The sequence below is a fragment of the Xenopus tropicalis genome, chromosome 5, assembly GCF_000004195.4.
Source record: "Xenopus tropicalis strain Nigerian chromosome 5, UCB_Xtro_10.0, whole genome shotgun sequence".
NCBI lineage: Eukaryota > Metazoa > Chordata > Amphibia > Anura > Pipidae > Xenopus > Xenopus tropicalis.
Window position 1 is genome coordinate 101350310 of NC_030681.2, and position 18170 is coordinate 101368479.

An 18170-nucleotide genomic window follows, 5' to 3' on the forward strand; every position below is an offset into this window, starting at 1 on the left:
TGGGAGTGTGAACTCTGGACTGGCAGTTCTAGATGAGGCTGATCTCTCTAACAGCCGGGAGACCAGTTTCTCTAGTAGTGGTGGGGAGGAGAGCAGAGCTAGGGCTAAACAGATGGTGGTTATAGGGGATTCGATCATTAGGAAAGTGGACAGGGTAATCTGTCGAAATTAAAAAAATTAAGCAAAGGTCCTCCAAAGTCATTTTTTCGGAAATTTTGCCGGTGCCGCGTGCTAGTTTAGGGAGACAGCGGGAGCTTAGGGAGCTAAATGCGTGGCTAAAGTCTTGGTGTAGGAAGGAAGGGTTTGGGTTCCTAGAGCACTGGGCTGACTTTTCTTAGGGGTACAATCAATACAGCCCTGACGGATTGCACCTCAATGGAAGGGGGTCTACTGTGCTAGGGGAGAGAATGGTTAAGAGGCTGGAGGAGTGTTTAAACTAGACAAGGGGGGGGGGTTGGTAAGCTAGATTCTTATGGGAGAGCTAGTGTAGATGGGGCAGTGGGACCAGTAAAGGGTTGTGGGGGAGGAGTGAGGGGGGCATATAGTTTATCAGATAAGGAGCTTCCATTGTTACAAGGGAAACAGACTAATTTTCACCTTAGCTCTAACTGTCCTTTAGCTAATGTAAGCATCAGAGGAAGAAGTAGTAATCTCTGCTGCATGCTGGCTAATGCGCGTAGCTTGTCGGGTAAAATAGGGGAGCTGCAGGCTATTGCATGTATTGAAAATTATGATTTAATTGGTATCACTGAGACCTGGTGGGATGAAAAATGCGACTGGGCTGTGAATTTAAATGGGTATACGCTTTTTAGGAGGGACAGAGTGATTAAAAAGGGTGGAGGGGTTTGTCTTTATGTAAAGTCAGATTTAAAGCCATGTAATAAAGACATTACCAATGAAAACGTTGAATCTCTTTGGGTAGAAATTTCAGTAGGGCTGAAGGTCACAAAGAAAATGATCATTGGTGTATGCTATAAACCACCCCGTATAGATGAGGGGGATGAGTCCCAGCTACTTTTGCAAATGGAGGAGGCTTCAAAATTGGGTCAAGTTGTTATTATGGGGGACTTTAATTATCCGGACATTGACTGGAGTAATGGGGTGGCTAAGTCAGAAAAAGCTAGTAGGTTTGTAAACATGCTAAATGACAACTTTTTATTTCAGGTGGTTCAAGAACCTACTAGGAATGATTCTATTTTGGACCTGGTAATATCTAATAATACTGAACTTATCTCTAACATTTGTGTGGGTGAGCATTTGGGGAACAGTGATCACAACATGGTCTCCTTTGAGATAATGCTACAGAGACAGCTCTATAAGGGAGTAACTAAAACGCTCAATTTTAGACGTGCAGACTTTGCCAGTATAAGGGCATCTCTGCAATGTGTCAATTGGGAAAGGCTTTTCATGGGGTTAGACACAGAAGGAAAATGGAACATCTTTAAAACATTGCTTTGCAGGTATACACAACAGTATATTCCCCTTGTAAGCAAGGAGAGGCATCGCAAAGCAAAACCTTTATGGCTGAATAAAAGAGTTAGGGTCGAGGTTGGTAATAAAAAACGTGCTTTTAAAGCATTCAAGTTAGCTGGGACAGCGGAAACTTTCATCAGGTACAAGGAAGCAAATAAAGCATGCAAAAAAGCTATCAGGCAAGCTAAAATAGAGATGGAAAGGGATATTGCAGCTAGGAGTAAAAAGAATCCAAAATTATTTTTTAATTATGTGAATAGTAAAAAAAATGAAGCAAGAAGGGGTGGGAACTTCATTATCACGGGGGGGTATGTTGGTTGATGAGAACGGGGAAAAAGCAGAAATTTTGAACTCTTATTTTTCATCTGTCTATACATCTGAGGAGCCACCTAATGAAGGCTTCCCTTTTAATATACCCAGTGCTAGTAATTTAGCTACTGACGCGTGGGTCACTCAGGAGGAAATTCAAAAGAGACTTGAACATGTAAAGGTAAACAAAGGTCCAGGACCGGATGGGATTCATCCCAGGGTATTAAATGAGCTGAGCGCTGTGATTGCCAAGCCTCTTTACATAATTTTTCAGGATTCGTTGAGGTTTGGCATGGTGCCGAGAGACTGGCGAATTGCTAATGTGGTGCCATTATTTAAAAAGGGATCTCGTTCTCAGCCTGAAAACTATAGGCCTGTTAGTCTGACATCAGTAGTAGGAAAGCTTCTGGAAGGGGTAATAAGGGATATAGGATAGTTGAATACATTGCAGTTCACAATACTATTAGTTTGTGCCAGCATGGTTTTATGCGTAACAGATCTTGCCAGACTAATTTAGTTGCCTTTTATGAGGAGGTGAGCAGGAACCTTGATGCTGGAATGGCAGTTGATGTCATCTACTTAGATTTTGCTAAAGCGTTTGATACAGTACCTCACAGAAAGTTAATGATCAAATTGAGGAATATTGGCCTAGAACATAATATTTGTAATTGGATAGAGAACTGGCTGAAGGATAGAGTACAAAGAGTGGTGGTAAATGGAGCATTTTCTAATTGGGCCAGTGTGGTTAGTGGAGTACCGCAGGGTCAGTCCTTGGTCCTTTGCTTTTTAACTTGTTTGTTAATGACCTGGAGGTGGGCATAGAGAGTACTGTTTCTATGTTTGCTGATGACACTAAATTGTGCAAAACTATAAGTTCCATGCAGGATGCTGCCGCTTTGCAGAGCGATTTGACAAAATTGGAAAACTGGGCAGCAAACTGGAAAATGAGGTTCAATGTTGACAAGTGCAAAGTTATGCACTTTGGTTGAAATCATATAAACACAAAATATCTACTGAATGGTAGTGTGTTGGGGGCATCCTTAATGGAGAAGGATCTAGGGGTTTTTGTAGATCACAAGTTGTCTAATTCCAGGCAGTGTCATTCTGTGGCTACTAAAGCAAATAAAGTGCTGTCTTGTATAAAAAAGGGAATTGACTCAAGGGATGAGAACATATTTTTGCCTCTTTTATAGGTCCCTGGTAAGGCCTCACCTTGAGTATGCGGTGCAGTTTTGGGCTCCAGTCCTTAAGAAGGATATTAATGAGCTGGAGAGAGTGCAGAGACGTGCAACTAAACTGGTAAAGTGGATGGAAGATTTAAGCTATGAGGTTAGACTGTCGAGGTTGTTTTCTCTGGAAAAGAGGCGCTTGCGAGGGGACATGATTACTCTGTACAAGTACATTAGAGGGGATTATAGGCAGTTGGGGGATGTTCTTTTTTCCCATAAAAACAATCAGCGCACCAGAGGTCACCCCTATAGATTAGAGGAACAGAGCTTCCATTTGAAGCAGCGTAGGTGGTTTTTCACGGTGAGGGCAGTGAGGTTATGGAATGCCCTTCCTAGTGATGGGGTAATGGCAGACTCTGTTAATGCCTTTAAGAGGGGCCTGGATGAGTTTTTGAACAAGCAGAATATCCAAGGCTATTGTGATACTAATATCTACAGTTAGTATTACTGGTTGTGTATATATATATATATATATATATATATATATATATATATATATATATATAATATATATATATATAGTTTATGTATGTGAGTGTATAGATTGGTTAGTATAGGCTGTGTGCTGGGTTTACTCGGATGGGTTGAACTTGATGGACAATGGTCTTTTTTCAACCCTATGTAACTATGAATAGTGCCTGTTACAGGAGCAAAGGGAGAACAAGCTTCATATTAAAGCCCCTGGCTTTCTGGACCTAATCAAAACCTTAAACTATAACTTTAGACCGTGCAACAATGGAAAGTGCAGATTTTGTTTTCTGCAGGATTTTGCTAATTTGTATATGATTTGGGTTTGGTTCATAATTTGCCCAAATCCTTCATGGATTATTCAGAGTTCAACCAAACTTTAAAAAAGTGGATACAGTGCATCCCCTGTTCGTCGTGTCTTTCCTTGGGATGTTTTTAACTTCTTGACCAGCCCTGGCAGAGATCCAGCAATGTGTCAGCTATATTTTCCCTCCCCCTTGCATTGTCAGCCTTCACTCAACATAAACGTTTAACCCATGGACTGTTCGTTGTTCTCGTAGGTACTGACTTCCCTACCTTCAGGAATGGGACATTGTAAACAGAATAAGGAAATTAAGATGAAAGGGAAGTAGTAGGAAAAATAACCCTTGTCTAAGCATTTACAAGTTGGTCAGCCAATTGAGTGATTTTGGCAAGTATCAGCAAACATCCCGATGTACTGTTTAATTCTAGACTTTATTATGGTGGAATGTAAATACCCCTGAAGGAAGGTTGTTCTTACAGAGTTTTTGGAAAATCTTTTATGTAAAAATTACTTCTGCTAAAACTATGGTCTCATACATTGAAAAATGCAATGATTTAATTAAAACTGTTAGTTAAAATATTTTAGATATTAAAACCAGCTACATTTAAACTGTATATAGACCATTTAGAAATGCATTTAACTATTTTAATGAATGTGTAAAGCATTATAATTGATTTTGCATACAGTGTTTTGGAGAAGTGCTAAATTGAAAGGAGCTGTAAGCATTACTTGGAACCAGCACATTGTAATAAATCACACTGGGGAAAAAAAAACCAAAATAAAATGCCATCATAGTCATAATAGGAATGCCTTCTTTTGCTTAGTTGGAGTAGCTATGTGTATTTAGATACAGAAATCTAAAACAAAAAAATAACATGTCAGGGATGTCCACTCTCACCATTAACTTTCACAATATGTTTACAGCCACAGCTGTAAAAGTTAGAAGAATGTATTTAAATGGGTTCTTGTATTTGAGTAGAAAGAAAACCTTCAACACAATCTTTGTCCTTAGAAAACCCACTTACAGGTTTTAATAAGTGTAAAGCAAATTGAAAAAGTATTAGGACTGCATAAGATTTATGCATTAACAAATTTAAATTGAAAAGGTGTGTGTATGTATATGTGTGTATATAATAAAAAAAAAATGAAACTATGGAGGATAAATGGAATTTTAATTAAAAAAGATGTTTGTTTTGCAGTGTAAAAAAGGATGTTTATTTTTACAACAATGTTAGTCACTCCCCTTTTAAGACATAGAAAATGTTGTAGTCCACCTCACAGTTAGCTTTAAGGGGGGGGGAAGTAGTCAACGTTTAAGTTTGATTTATTTTTTTTTTTCCCCCATGATTTGAGTTTTTTTAAGCACTAAAATTTTTAAGCTCTCAACTTTGGCTCTAAAACTTCCCAGGAGAGGCTTTTTGCTGCCCCTGATAATGCGACTGGCGCTTCTGCTTGAGGCAAGTTTCTCAACTCGTCTCATGGCAGCATGCATTTGACATGTGGATCAGGTTGCACAATTGTTTGAAAATATTATTGTTAGTCAACCACTCTGGTAGAGAATACAAATTTAACGTGATAGGTGCCATTTGAATTTTTAACTCTGCAGCTTTTATGTTTGGTTTTTTAACTGATTGGAAGTCAGAATGAAGAGGAACAGTAGTGAGCCTCAATATAAGGGGGAGGGGGCTGAGTGGGTTACAGAAGGAGAAGGAAATCTAAGTGATTAAGGGGATGCTGCAGCCTTACTATTAAAGGACATGTAAACCCCACACACAAATTTAATCAGTGAACAGCCTCTTTGAAATATTTCAATACCTGCCACACTGGTTGTCCAGAGGTTAATAGTAATGGGTTAATAGTAATAAGCTTCAACATCTCCTTAATCACTTAGATTTCCTATTCCTCCTGTAACCCACTCGGCCCCCTCCCTTAGGAATTTGCTTTGGCTGTTGGCTTGTGGGCATGCTCAGTTGTTCAAAGCTCAGATTACTTAACACGCCCCCAGTCTAGCAGCCAATGAAGAGATGGCATTGCTGGTTCCCATAGAAACTTGACTCTAGCTGTCTGCTTCAATTTTTTCCTCCTGAGCTCAGCTCAAACAGCAGAACTTTTATCAGAGACAGTTCTGCCTGTGTGAGTCTGTATTCTTGATGAAATGTACACTGAATAAGGGTCTGTGTGTGTGTATGCTGTTGGCAGATTTAAATGTATCTGATTATGTACCAGGGGAAAAATGGCCACTGGGTGAAAGCTGCTATTTGCTTTAGGAAAATTTGATGGTGCAGGCAAGTGGAGGGAATATATGCAGTTCAAATAATGCCATTTGGGTGGGGGTGACTTGCCCAGCTGATATACATTGTAGGCAAATGTAGGATTTACATGTCCTTTAAACTCTCAACTATAGAGGCAGGTATTGAAAGATTTCAAAGAGGCTGTTCACTGATTAAATTTGTGTGTGTGGGGTTTACATGTCCTTTAAGATGTAGGGTAGAAATGCTACATATTATGTTTTGGTGTTTATGGAAACCAGAGCCATTTAGCAGTTAAGATCTGTGTATACTTATACTTAGATATATAGATATAGGTTTTCTTTTCAAGTAAGTATACTATTTAAAGTGTGTGGTGAGGTGGATGAAATGAAGTCACCTAGAAATGTCAGACTTCACTTTTAAATCAAAAAGGAGGAAAAAAATATTTGTAATTATTAAGATCATGACAATAATGGATATTGCAACTTCAAGAAAGTAGAGATCCAAGCCATTTTTCCCCCCTCACAGTCCTTGCAATCTTTGCTAGGTGTGGATACCTTCGACTCCCAGACTGTAGCCTGTTAGTTGATTACCTCTTTTTTGTTAGCGTAATTTGAAGGGAGATCTTACTAACCTTGGTATGATAGCCTGCCACACTTGCAATTATACTGCAGTTTTACAAAGCGTTATGCATAGTCTCCAATGCTTTGGACTGGAGTTGGACCCATCTGCATTTTACGTACAGGCAAGTTAAGATTGAGAAGTTTAATGTGATGCTTTAAAAGAAATGGGCCTACTATGCTGTAGATCAGTGCTGTCCAACTGGCGGCCCGCGACCCCCCCTCTGTGTGGCCCCCCACCTGTCTGGCTGCTTTGATGGTTTACCTTTGAGTAAGCATTAAATGGTATCAGTACTGAGATTAACTGGCCCCCTGCATGGTTCTCACCTCAGATTCAGGCTGTAATCCCTCTGTATTGTTTAAAAATGTAATCCCCTGTGTTTTTCACACCTTTTAATCTCTGCATTGTTCAACCCCTGCAGGGTTCACACCTCAGGCTCAGACTGTAATCACCCCCATTGTTCACTTCTTCACACCTCAGACATAGGTACTGTAGGCAGAGTATGGAACATACAGCCAGCATAGGGCAGGTAGAGTATGGCACACACAGGCAGCATAGGTCAGGGAGGGTATGGCACACACAGGAAGGGTAGGGCAGGCAGAGTATGGCACACACATGCAGCATAGGTCAGGGAGGGTATGGCACACACAGGCAGGGTAGGGCAGGCAGAGTATGCCACACACAGGCAGGGTAGGGCAGGCAGAGTATGGCACACAGAGGCAGCATAGGGAAGGCAGAGTATGGCACACACAGGCAGGGTAGGACAGGCAGAGTGCTGCCTGTGTGTGCCATACTCTGCTTGCCCTATGCTGCTTGTGGGAGGTGAACCTGGCAGGGGTTTGTTGTGGGAGTTTGTTAGCAGTTGGAAATAGCCATTAAATGGTCCCAAAGGTGTGTAATTATGTACTGGGGGTTGCTCTGCTATTCACAGGGGAGGAGGAGGCATATGGAATTTAAGGGTATATCTTAATATGACATAATTCTTTCACATATAAATGATGGTTGATATCCCCACAGTAAGGACCAAGCATTTGGGATTTTGCTGTGCTACCTCCATTGTGATAAAATAGGTGTGGTTTGAAGTGGGTGTGGTTTCAAAAAAGGGTTGTGGTCAAAACTGGCTTCCATTAGCGGCCCTCCACCATGTATGCTAGATAAATTCTGGCCCTCGGCACCGTAGAAGTTGGACAGCACTGCTGTAGATGATTTGACTATTATCAAGTATAACAATCTTATGTTCAAGAGATTTGGTTGATCTGTAAGAGCATTAAATATACTCATTCTATAAGGCTTCAGGAACACCTCCACTAACATATTTGTTAAAAATGTATATTTCTTTGTAGAATAGGCCACTGCTTCTTAGGCTGTTGTGTTCTGATAACTGTATCACATATTAAGCTATTTGTGTATGCTTATTTGATTACATGTAGTCTTTGCCTTTGTAAATGTTTAGGTATTGAAGAATGATGTTTGTGAGGATGATGACACACCAGGTCACAGTACTGGTAACAAGCAGCATGCTCTGTCTCCACATTTAATGAAAAGTAGTGCCAAAAACCCAGATCTTATTATAGAGGCCAAAGTTGACAGCAGTGCAGAGGATGGGCATGAAAGTGCCTTGATTGGATGTCTTCAAAAAGGTACGTTTGCATTAACCAATGTCATTTTATTTTTGTCTATGTAAACATTGTATATTTAATTAGTGGATTAAGTTTTAGATAATCCACTATTGGTGAGGATTATGTGTTTATATGAGGAGAAAAAAAGAACCAGTAAATCTAAAAACAGTATATGGGACTTTGGGTTGGAGCCATAGTTTAACATTACTTGAAGCAGTGTTTGGCATGGCTGCTTCCAGCATCCAAAGGTGTTTTATACACTGCAACATCTACTCCTTTGACAAGGTCACCAAACAAGCAGATTTTTCCCCTACACGCCCACCCTAACAACTGGATCACATTGACAGGATACAGGCCGTGGGGATGAGGGCGAATCAACACACCAATGCGCTCCTTGTCCAGATGGAATTTGAAAGGTTATTGACTGTTGTATACATATAATCCCCAGGTAACAATGTAAAGCAAGATGCAAGTTTCCAAAGTCAGGATAGATAACTTGTCAGTTGTATAGAATTGTATACAACTGTTAAGAGAATTAGCCTTTCCCATATGATAGGTGGTAGATACCAAAATCCCAAATTTTCCAGGAATATTGTTCAGGCATGTGGTTTACTATCATCTGTCACACCAGCAATAATGAAAAGTGACTATGGTGACATTTTGTTGGAACAGCTGAGAGTCTGTAAAGATCGCCACTCTTATGTCCTTCAAAGCATTCATATTCACATGTGCAACCAAACTTTGAATCATGTAAAGGGGTTAAATATAAGACAGCCCTCTATGCTCTTTTTATGATGAGCAAGCCAGAACAATGATTACATTAACTGCATGATTTGCAGAAATATAACACTCTTACATGACTATGGTGGTCCAATATAAAAGAGATGCTACCGTACATTCACCATGGATAACCTCCTTCTGCACTCTGCTATATAAATGTTGTTCTAACCTGAAATAGGCACTCTCTTGCTATTTCGGAAGCCCATGAACACTTGTAGAAATCTCCCAAAAGATCAGCTTTCAGTAAAAAGGATTTTAATCTCTGCTTCTCCAGCCAACAGAATTTCTTTAGCTAAAGGTGGAACTTGGAAGACTGATTTCATGTTTGCCTGGTGATCTTGTCCAAGTGGACTTTTTTTTTGTAAAGAAAAGAAAGCAGAGAAATTAAGTCCTCTTTATAAAATACTAAAGTATTAGAAATGTTAGCTTGTTGCAAAAACAGGCAGGAAATTTCTTTATGTTGATAAAAATGTTTGTGTTAAATATGGCGTTTTTTTAAGCATTTAGTTCATAATTCCTCTTCCATATTTTTATTTTTTCTTTGTAAATGAAATGCTTTATTTATTTAGTATATACATTGTCTTGTGACCAGATTTTTCTTCCACAACCTTTTCAACCTCTTTTAAAAGTTTGGTTATGGACATTATTATGGTATTCCCTTGTAAACAGAGCAATTTGTTCAGAGCTCCCAATCTACCGTTAAACAAACCCCCTCCCTAATCTAAGCAGCAGCCTTTGAGCATTTTATTATCGGGGGCCTCTTGGTAAACTGGTGATAAGTTTTATTAATTAGTTATTGGTTTTATTAGTTCTTTCTCTGCACCATGAAGTGAAATTTACAAACAAAAAGTAAAATTTGGCTAAATAACATTTTTTATTTAAAAAAAAAACCACAAAAAAACCAAAACCTGAATGTTTCACAAAATCTAGTAAATTGCAGTACATGTTTAATTCTATATTCTATAATCTATATTTTATAATAAAATAAATATTAATAGATATATATTTATTTTATATAGATATATAACAGATGAGCTTTTTTGTGACTAAGCCTCCCAGAATCTCTGTTATTCTGCATCTATAATTCAAAGATAAGAATTCATGCAATAATGACCCATGTTCAATCTGGATTGGTGGTATCATGTTGTAAATCTGTTTTTTATTGTCTGTCTGACCAGGGCAGCTTTTAATAGAGGTGTACTTGTTGTTTTTACCTTGTCTATCTTGGCCATTCTCTCTGCTTGTAGGTTCTTGCTTTTTAAAAAAGCCTTGTCATGCTGACAATCCTCATTATCATGGACTCTAAGATACACAATAACTGAACCGACTGGATTGCATTTGCCCATATTGCATAAATGCTTTTCTACGGATAACTAAGTACAGGTATTGGACCCCTTATCCAGAAAGCTCCGAATTACGGAAAGCCTGTCTCCCATAGACTCCATTTTAATAAAATAATTCAGAATTTTAAACTGATTTCCTTTTTCTATTTAGAAATAAAACAGGACCTTGTCATTGATTCCAACTAAGATATAAATAATCCTTATTGGATGCAAAACAATCCTATTGGGTTTAATTCATGTTTTATTAATTTTTTAGTAGACTTAAGGTATGGAGATCCAAATTACGGAAAGACCCCTTATCTGGAATACCCTTGGTCCTAAGTATTCTGGATAATGGGTCCTATACCTGTATTTAAATAAGTCTGATTTCTAATTCTTCTCATACTCACTGATCTCAAAAAGACCTTTTATGTGAAGCACATCTGTCCAAGGTCGTCTTTCTCTTTCTCGCAGTGAAAGAATCTTGCAGATGTGTGTATGACAAATTACAGTTAAACACAAGCGGTCCAGGTTAATGCAATCGCATACACGTAATCATCCACTATGTCTTAATTATCAGTGGCGGTTTTTTGGATGACTTTACCAAAAGCTTTTCCATTTGGATTTGCGCCTTTTCTGCCATTTATAGTTCTGAGCTCATGTAGGTCTGAGCTGTATGTTTGGCAGCTGATGTTTAATATAAAAATCATGCAGTTAGTCTCTGGGTATCCCAGTTACAAGATTTTTCAGCTGTGCATGTCAAACGACAAGTAGAAAGTAACACCTTACATGAGTCATTACCCAGAATTCATTTAGTTGCTTAAATCTACATTGATACATTGATTTGAAACCTTTGAGGCAAAACCGTAGTCTCAGATTTTATTTGGTATTGGTTATTTAACAAAGTGGTTACAGTAGATACCTTGACATGTAGTAGAACAGCATGACTTAAAATTAAATAAACCTGACAAATGAGTAATTATGTTGAAAAGAGCAGTTGTGACGTAAATGTCTGACTTCTTGAATATTTCCTTTTATGTACTTTAGACTTAAAATTACCAGTTTTTTTTATTTATAGTTTATTGTAATTTTACAGAGATTATCTATTTATTTATTTTTTTTTTAATAGAAGCTGTAGGGTTTCGAAGTCGGCAATTAAATCAAAGAAATGCCTACAGGGCATTATGGGAGGTTAATTCTCCAACTTGCTATTTTTCTGCTCTGGACATTTGGTTAGGTGGGCCAAGGCAACTCCAGTTACCCAACACAATTTACTGGTGGGCAGGAGGTACAACGTAGTATGCCCTGCCAACTGGACTGATTTAGGACATAGTTACCCTTTATAGGCTGTTGAAATGAAAGGCTTATAATGGAAAAGCCTTTGTATGTTATACATTTTTTTATTTTATTCCTGTGTCATTGCTTTGCATATATTTTAGTGTAACATTTTTAGTAAATTGGGTCCATTAAAATTGATCTTATGTGGTGTTGGGAATCTTTTATTTGTAAGCCTTTTCTCATGTTACACAGCTGTGGTGTGTAAAATTTCGATGCTGGGGATACTTTGTACTTATTGGAAACCATGAAAACTAGGTATAATCTTGTGATTTCCAGTAACTACTTACAGGCATGAAATATATATCTCGGTGTAAGGGCTAAATAATTGAAACTCACCAGTGGCACCGTAGGTTTTGGGTGCACAGCTCCACACAGGCCCGGACTAGTGGCGAGGTCACGCATGTGCACACGTGGGGGGGGGGGGGCAAATGAGAGCGGCCTTGGGGCGCCCAGATAAATCTTGCGCTGGCTCCACACCAGCAGCATTAGGAGATAAAACATAAATGGAATATATATGGCAGGTGCTTTCAGATCTGACAAACAGGAGTTGAAAAAAGGAAAGATTGCTTATTACAAAGACATATCTGGTACAGAATATGGCAGGGGTTTAAAGTGCACACATAGCTTTTCTGTACATAATGTTATTGTAATAAATTATGTTTTCTTTTATCAATGCCTGTCCATGGGATCTTTGAGGGCCTGCCATATATACTGAGTATTTTTACATACAGGTCAGTCTTGAAGTATCATGGTAGTAGCATCATGCTGTGGGGCTATATTTTATCAGCAGGAACGAGCAGAACTTCTTATTCAAAAGAATATATACCCCCTTCTGACATTCAGTTTGGAGTTATGTAAAAAATAACAACACTGAATCAAAAGTTTTTTAATGCCGCCCCTTACCTTGTTCCATCGTGCAATGATGGATTTTAAAACTTGAAGATCATCTTCTTTCCAGAGCATCAGTGTACCACCCACTATGGAAGGCAGTGGGACTTCTAAAATCCATCATTGCACTGTGGGCACTGTATAAAATTGTGAGCCTAAGGTGGGTTTGGAATCCATTTTATTGTTTTCTTTCAGCCTCTGGAATCAGAGGCACCTGTCTACATAAGGCCAGCTGAGTAAGGTCATGTAAAAAAAAAAAAGGGTGTATATTTCACCTAAATAAAATAGTGGTTTTGGGAGAGATAACTGTTGTCAAGAATGGTGGGACCAGATAATAAAAATGTTTCTGCATTTACTCTGGGGACTTTTACCAATGGGTGAAAAAAGATACACAGGCGCACACAGGCACAGTGACTGGGACAGTCTTAAAGGTTGGTATGCCTCTCGAAGGAATGGAGAATAAGCGAGGCTGGGATCAGTCAGGCTGGGAAAGCCAATGCAAGTGTTGGAAATAGATATCACCTGGGAAAATGGGAGTAGCTGGGGGTGGGTTCTCTGTTCAGGAAGCAGGAAGAAACTTTGTGAGTAAATGTTCCCTTGGTTCTGAAATAAATAACATTAATAGTGTCTGAGGCACTGTCCCAAACAAGTTGCTGAAGAGTACAGTCTGCCAGCTTAACCAGTCTGTTCCAGTGTATGAAGAAGGAACTATAATTTGTTGTTGCATATGTTATGTGCTACTGAAAACTGGCCCGTGTTGTGTGCCTCCTTTTAAGAGCCAGCTAAACTAAGGGGCTGATTTACTTACCCACGAACGGGTCGAATGGAGTCCGATTGCGTTTTTTTCGTAATGATCGGTATTTTGCAATTTTTTTCGTATGTTTTGCGATTTTTTCGGATTCTTTACGAATTTTTCGTTACCAATACGATTTTTGCGTAAAAACGCGAGTTTTCCTATCCATTACGAAAGTTGCGTAAAAAGTTGCGCATTTTTCGTAGCGTTAAAACTTACGCGAAAAGTTGCGCATTTTTCGTAGCGTTAAAACTTACGCGAAAAATGCGCAACTTTTCGCGTAAGTTTTAACGCTACGAAAAATGCGCAACTTTTTACGCAACTTTCGTAATGGATACGAAAAACTCGCGTTTTTACGCAAAAATCGTATTGGTAAAGAAAAATTCGTACAGAATCCGAAAAAATCGCAAAACATACGAAAAAGTCGCAAAATGTTCGTTTTCAAGTCGGAACTTTTCCAATTCGGGTCGGATTCGTGGGTTAGTAAATCAGCCCCTAAGTGTTGTAGTAGTGTGAAAAGCCCATTCAACAGAACTGAGTAGTGCTGAGAATCTTGCACTGGATGGTCTTTTGCCCCTTGTAACTCTTTGAAACAATGCTCTTTGTTCCATATATTCAAAAATTCTGATTAATTTATAGAAAATAGAATATATATAAAATTTGGATTCATAATGGTCTCTCCCTTCCAAATACAGGTAAAGCAAACCCATTATACAGAAAGCTTCGTATTACAGGAAGACCATCTCCCATAGAGTCCATTTTAATCAAATAATTAAAATTTTTACAAATATATTTTTTTCCCTCTGTAATAAAACAGTGCCTTGTACTTGATCCCAACTAAGATATATTTAATCCATATTGGAGGCCAAAGAATCCTATTGGTTTATTTAATTTTTAAGTAATTTTTTGTAGCTTTAAAGTATAATGATCCAAATTATGAAAAAAATCCCTGGCCAAAGCATCAGGCTCTCCAAATATTTGTACAGTACATACTGTATTATAAAAAGGTAATGTTTTCATTTTTTTTGATATAGTACTGTATTGTTACTGAGGTGAAATTTCAGTTTTAGGTTTTAAAAGCTTAGTCGGCTGATTAATTGTGTAACGTACGGATACTACTTGTCATTAGTACTAAAGTTCTAATCATAGTCCTTCTTTCTCATTAATTTGAAATTTATTTGACAATAGGTGACGCTTGTGTTTGCTCTATTCCTGACCTCAGCTGTCCTGGCTCTCTTTTCCAACTCTGATTTTTGCTCCCCCCTCCTTTTTTTCCCTGATGTAGGGAGGTTTGTGAAGGAGGGTGCTGGAGGTCACCCGATTTTCCAGTAGTTGAAAACTGTAATATATACTTATTGCAAGAAATCTTGCATGAGCAAGGATAAATTGCTACATTTCCCACAAGTTTTAATTTGTGGTGAAGCCCCTTTGGACTCCATCATGATACTTAATGCCTGAAAAGTAAACTTGCACAGATAAAACATCGCTTTGGTTGATCTTTCCTGCTGGAACTACACTATTAATAATAATGAAACAATAATGTGGCTCCTTGCCCAAGGTGTGGTCTGATAGGAAATTAGATGTGCCAGCTCGGTAGAGGATTGCCCAAGGTAGAGTGACATCAGAATCCATAATGCAGTCTTGTCTCAAAGCCAATTTTTTTTTCGGGTTATGAAGGGCACGTAACTGCAAGGAGAAATGTCTTATTCAGCTGTATGATTCTTCCTGTGTTATTGTTGAGACATGTAGTTGAGTTGTAAAGAGATCCATCAGTTTTTTCTTTATAAAAATGCTTCTTGTTTATATACATATAATTAATATATATATATATATATATATATATATATATATATATATATATATATATATATATATAGTAATTTATTTTTTTTGCCAATGAATTTGAACAGCGTTAGTTTTCACTACTTGTAGAGGTTGGTTCTAGGGATGCACCGAACCCACCCTGAAAGATTTGGCTGAATCCCGAACCGAATCCTAATTAGCATATGCTAATTATGATTGGGAAGGGTTAAAAAAATTCTGCCTAACATTTAAGCCTTCAGAATGCCAATTAGCATATGCTAATTAGGATTCGGATTTGGCCCAAATCCAGAACCGAATGCGGGATTCGGTGCATCCCTAGTTGCTTCTTTTAACTTAAAAAAAAAAAATTATATATATTATAATAATATTATTATAATAATATATAATATATATATGCCAGCACCCTGGGCATTTGTACTTTAAAAAGACAGTGAGCCGCACACACCAGGACTTTGCAAAAAATAATAAGTTTATTTAAGAAAAGAAATCCATTTCTTAATATATATATAATATATAACGAAACCACGTACAATAGGCGCACTCCAGGGTCTTTTTCATAAAATTCAAATCTTTATTTTCATACAGCCATCAGATCAACGTTTCGGCTCTGGCCTAGAGCCTTTATCAAGATACAGGTGGCCAGCATAAAACTTCATTATAAATACACCCACAATACAGGGCGTGTCCCAACATATCAACCCATACCTCCCCTTTAATTAAAGGGGAAGTATCTCCCCAAAAAGCCACAGAAATAATCAATGTACAATACCCTCAAAGTTTATTAAGGAAACAGCTAAACTGACACTGCTCATTAAGCCCCCTTGGAGCCAATGTGCCCAGCTTTTTGATCCAATACGTTTCACGCTGCAATAGAATTCGGGCTCTATCCCCTCCACGTCTAGGGACCGGGACATGGTCAATCCCAATGAACCTAAATGTTGGCAATCTATGTCCCATTTCCAAAAAATGTTTTGCCACCGGTTTGATTGTTTTCTGATCCCGAAAGGCCGTACTTATACCCGACCTATGGCCGTCCATTCGAATGCGAAGCGTTAAGTCCGTTTTCCCGACATATGATAGCCCACATGGGCAAGTAATTAAATAAATTACATGGGTGGTGGTACAAGTAATGTGATGTTTAATGTTATAGATCCAAGAGATAGGCACTCACGAAAAAAGAAAATCTCCTGCCTGGGTACAGTCCAAATATTAATGCATAGATATTAAGAGAAAAACGGACCGCTGCTCACAGGACTTATGAACGTAAAAAATGTTTATTGCAGCAAAATAACACAGACTGACGTTTCGGCTGGATAACCAGCCTTTCTCAAAGTTACAAAACATACTGTGGGAAAGACCTAAAAACAAGAATTGGCGGGAACACACCTCAGTGACGTAGGTATGTGACGTAAGTGCACTGTAAATTCATTCAAAATCGTGAATAAAGTTTATACCCGAAAATATATACAGTGATATGTACAAATTCAACCAATGTTAAAAGTGTCCAAAATTAATAGCTTACTGTGAAACCAGTATCGACACAAATACATAATAAGACATACCTCCCAAACGGTAGGGCCATAAGACAATTACGTCGCTTCATGGTTGTTAGGGCCTGCGTACATGGCAACCGCAAGATTGGGATAACATCTCCCATAGACACAACAAAAACAGTTTTAGGAGGTGTATAGAAAGAGTACAGTACAAGAATGGAAGGTGTACAAAAATAAAGGAGCGAAGTGTGTATAGAAATAGAAACAAAAAGAGTGTCTCCACATTCAGCTTACCCACCCGAACATAATCAGCTGTAGCAGGCAATGTGTTTGTCGTAGTAGTGCGAGTATTCTTCGCAAGCCCGTTAGGGTAGAAATCCTACAACTATCCCTTTTCTGGACCTATCTATCAGCATTCAAGATACTACACTGCATTCTACTACCTATAGAAAACCAACTGATCGCAACACTCTTCTACATTATTCCTCATGCCACCCTCCACACTTGTTGAAAGGTATCCCATACTCACAGATGGTCCGGCTGGTCAGAAACAACTCACACCCTACACTTCTACAACAACTGGATGAACTTATAACAAGATTTTGTGATAGAGGTTATAGACTACAGGATTTAGTGATGTGCAAAGAAAAAGTGCTCCGTTTGAACCAAAGATCGCTTCTTCAATGCAACACCCGCCACGCTAAGGATAGTGGAGATGACAAAGTGACCTTCCTTACTACCTACACACCAGACAAACGGCCGTTTGTACAATCTATTTTCAACCACTGGTCAGTCCTCGCCAAAGATAAAACCCTTCCACCTATCTTTAGAGCTACCCCACGCATTGCGTACAAACGGGGCAGGAATTTACGTGATCTACTTGTAAAAACTGACCCCGTACATTATCATACAGAAAAAGCGACCACGTGGGTCAACTCAACGAGACTTGGCTGCTACAAGTGCCCCTCATGCACCACATGTGGTAATCTCATGACTGGCCCTAGCTTTAATCACCCTCATACAGGCAAGGCCATACTTATTAAACATAGACTCACATGTACTTCCAAGTTTATTGTTTATTTCATAAAATGCCCCTGTGAACTCTTGTATGTGGGGAAAACTATCACCACATTTAGAGACAGAATGGCCAATCACAGGTCTGCAATACGACTTGCCCTGGACAATGGAAAAGCTGAAACTCCACTGGCCCTTCACTTTCTGACACACCAACATTCACTTGCCAGTCTCCGTAGTATGATCATTGACCATGTCCCACCACCGGTACGCGGTGGTAATAGGGAAAGGGCTCTACTACAACTGGAACTACGTTGGATTCATAGACTGAACACTTTGAACCCTATGGGACTTAATGAACTTGTCTCTTATTCTCCTTTTTATTTACCCTAAAAATTTGCCTTAAAATGATAAAGGGTAGTTGCCTCAACAACGCAGGTGATAGT

General features: G+C 38.7%; 1 protein-coding gene across 5 annotated transcripts in view; it reads left to right on the forward strand.

Annotated features, from left to right (window-relative positions):
* The window catches only part of dis3l2 (DIS3 like 3'-5' exoribonuclease 2), a 225945-nt gene that overhangs the window by 76375 nt on the left and 131400 nt on the right, over positions 1-18170 (forward strand). For all 5 annotated transcript variants that reach the window (XM_031901823.1, XM_031901824.1, XM_031901825.1 and 2 more), the window contains 1 exon segment: positions 8107-8293. In XM_031901823.1, coding sequence (XP_031757683.1) covers positions 8107-8293 — 187 coding nt within the window.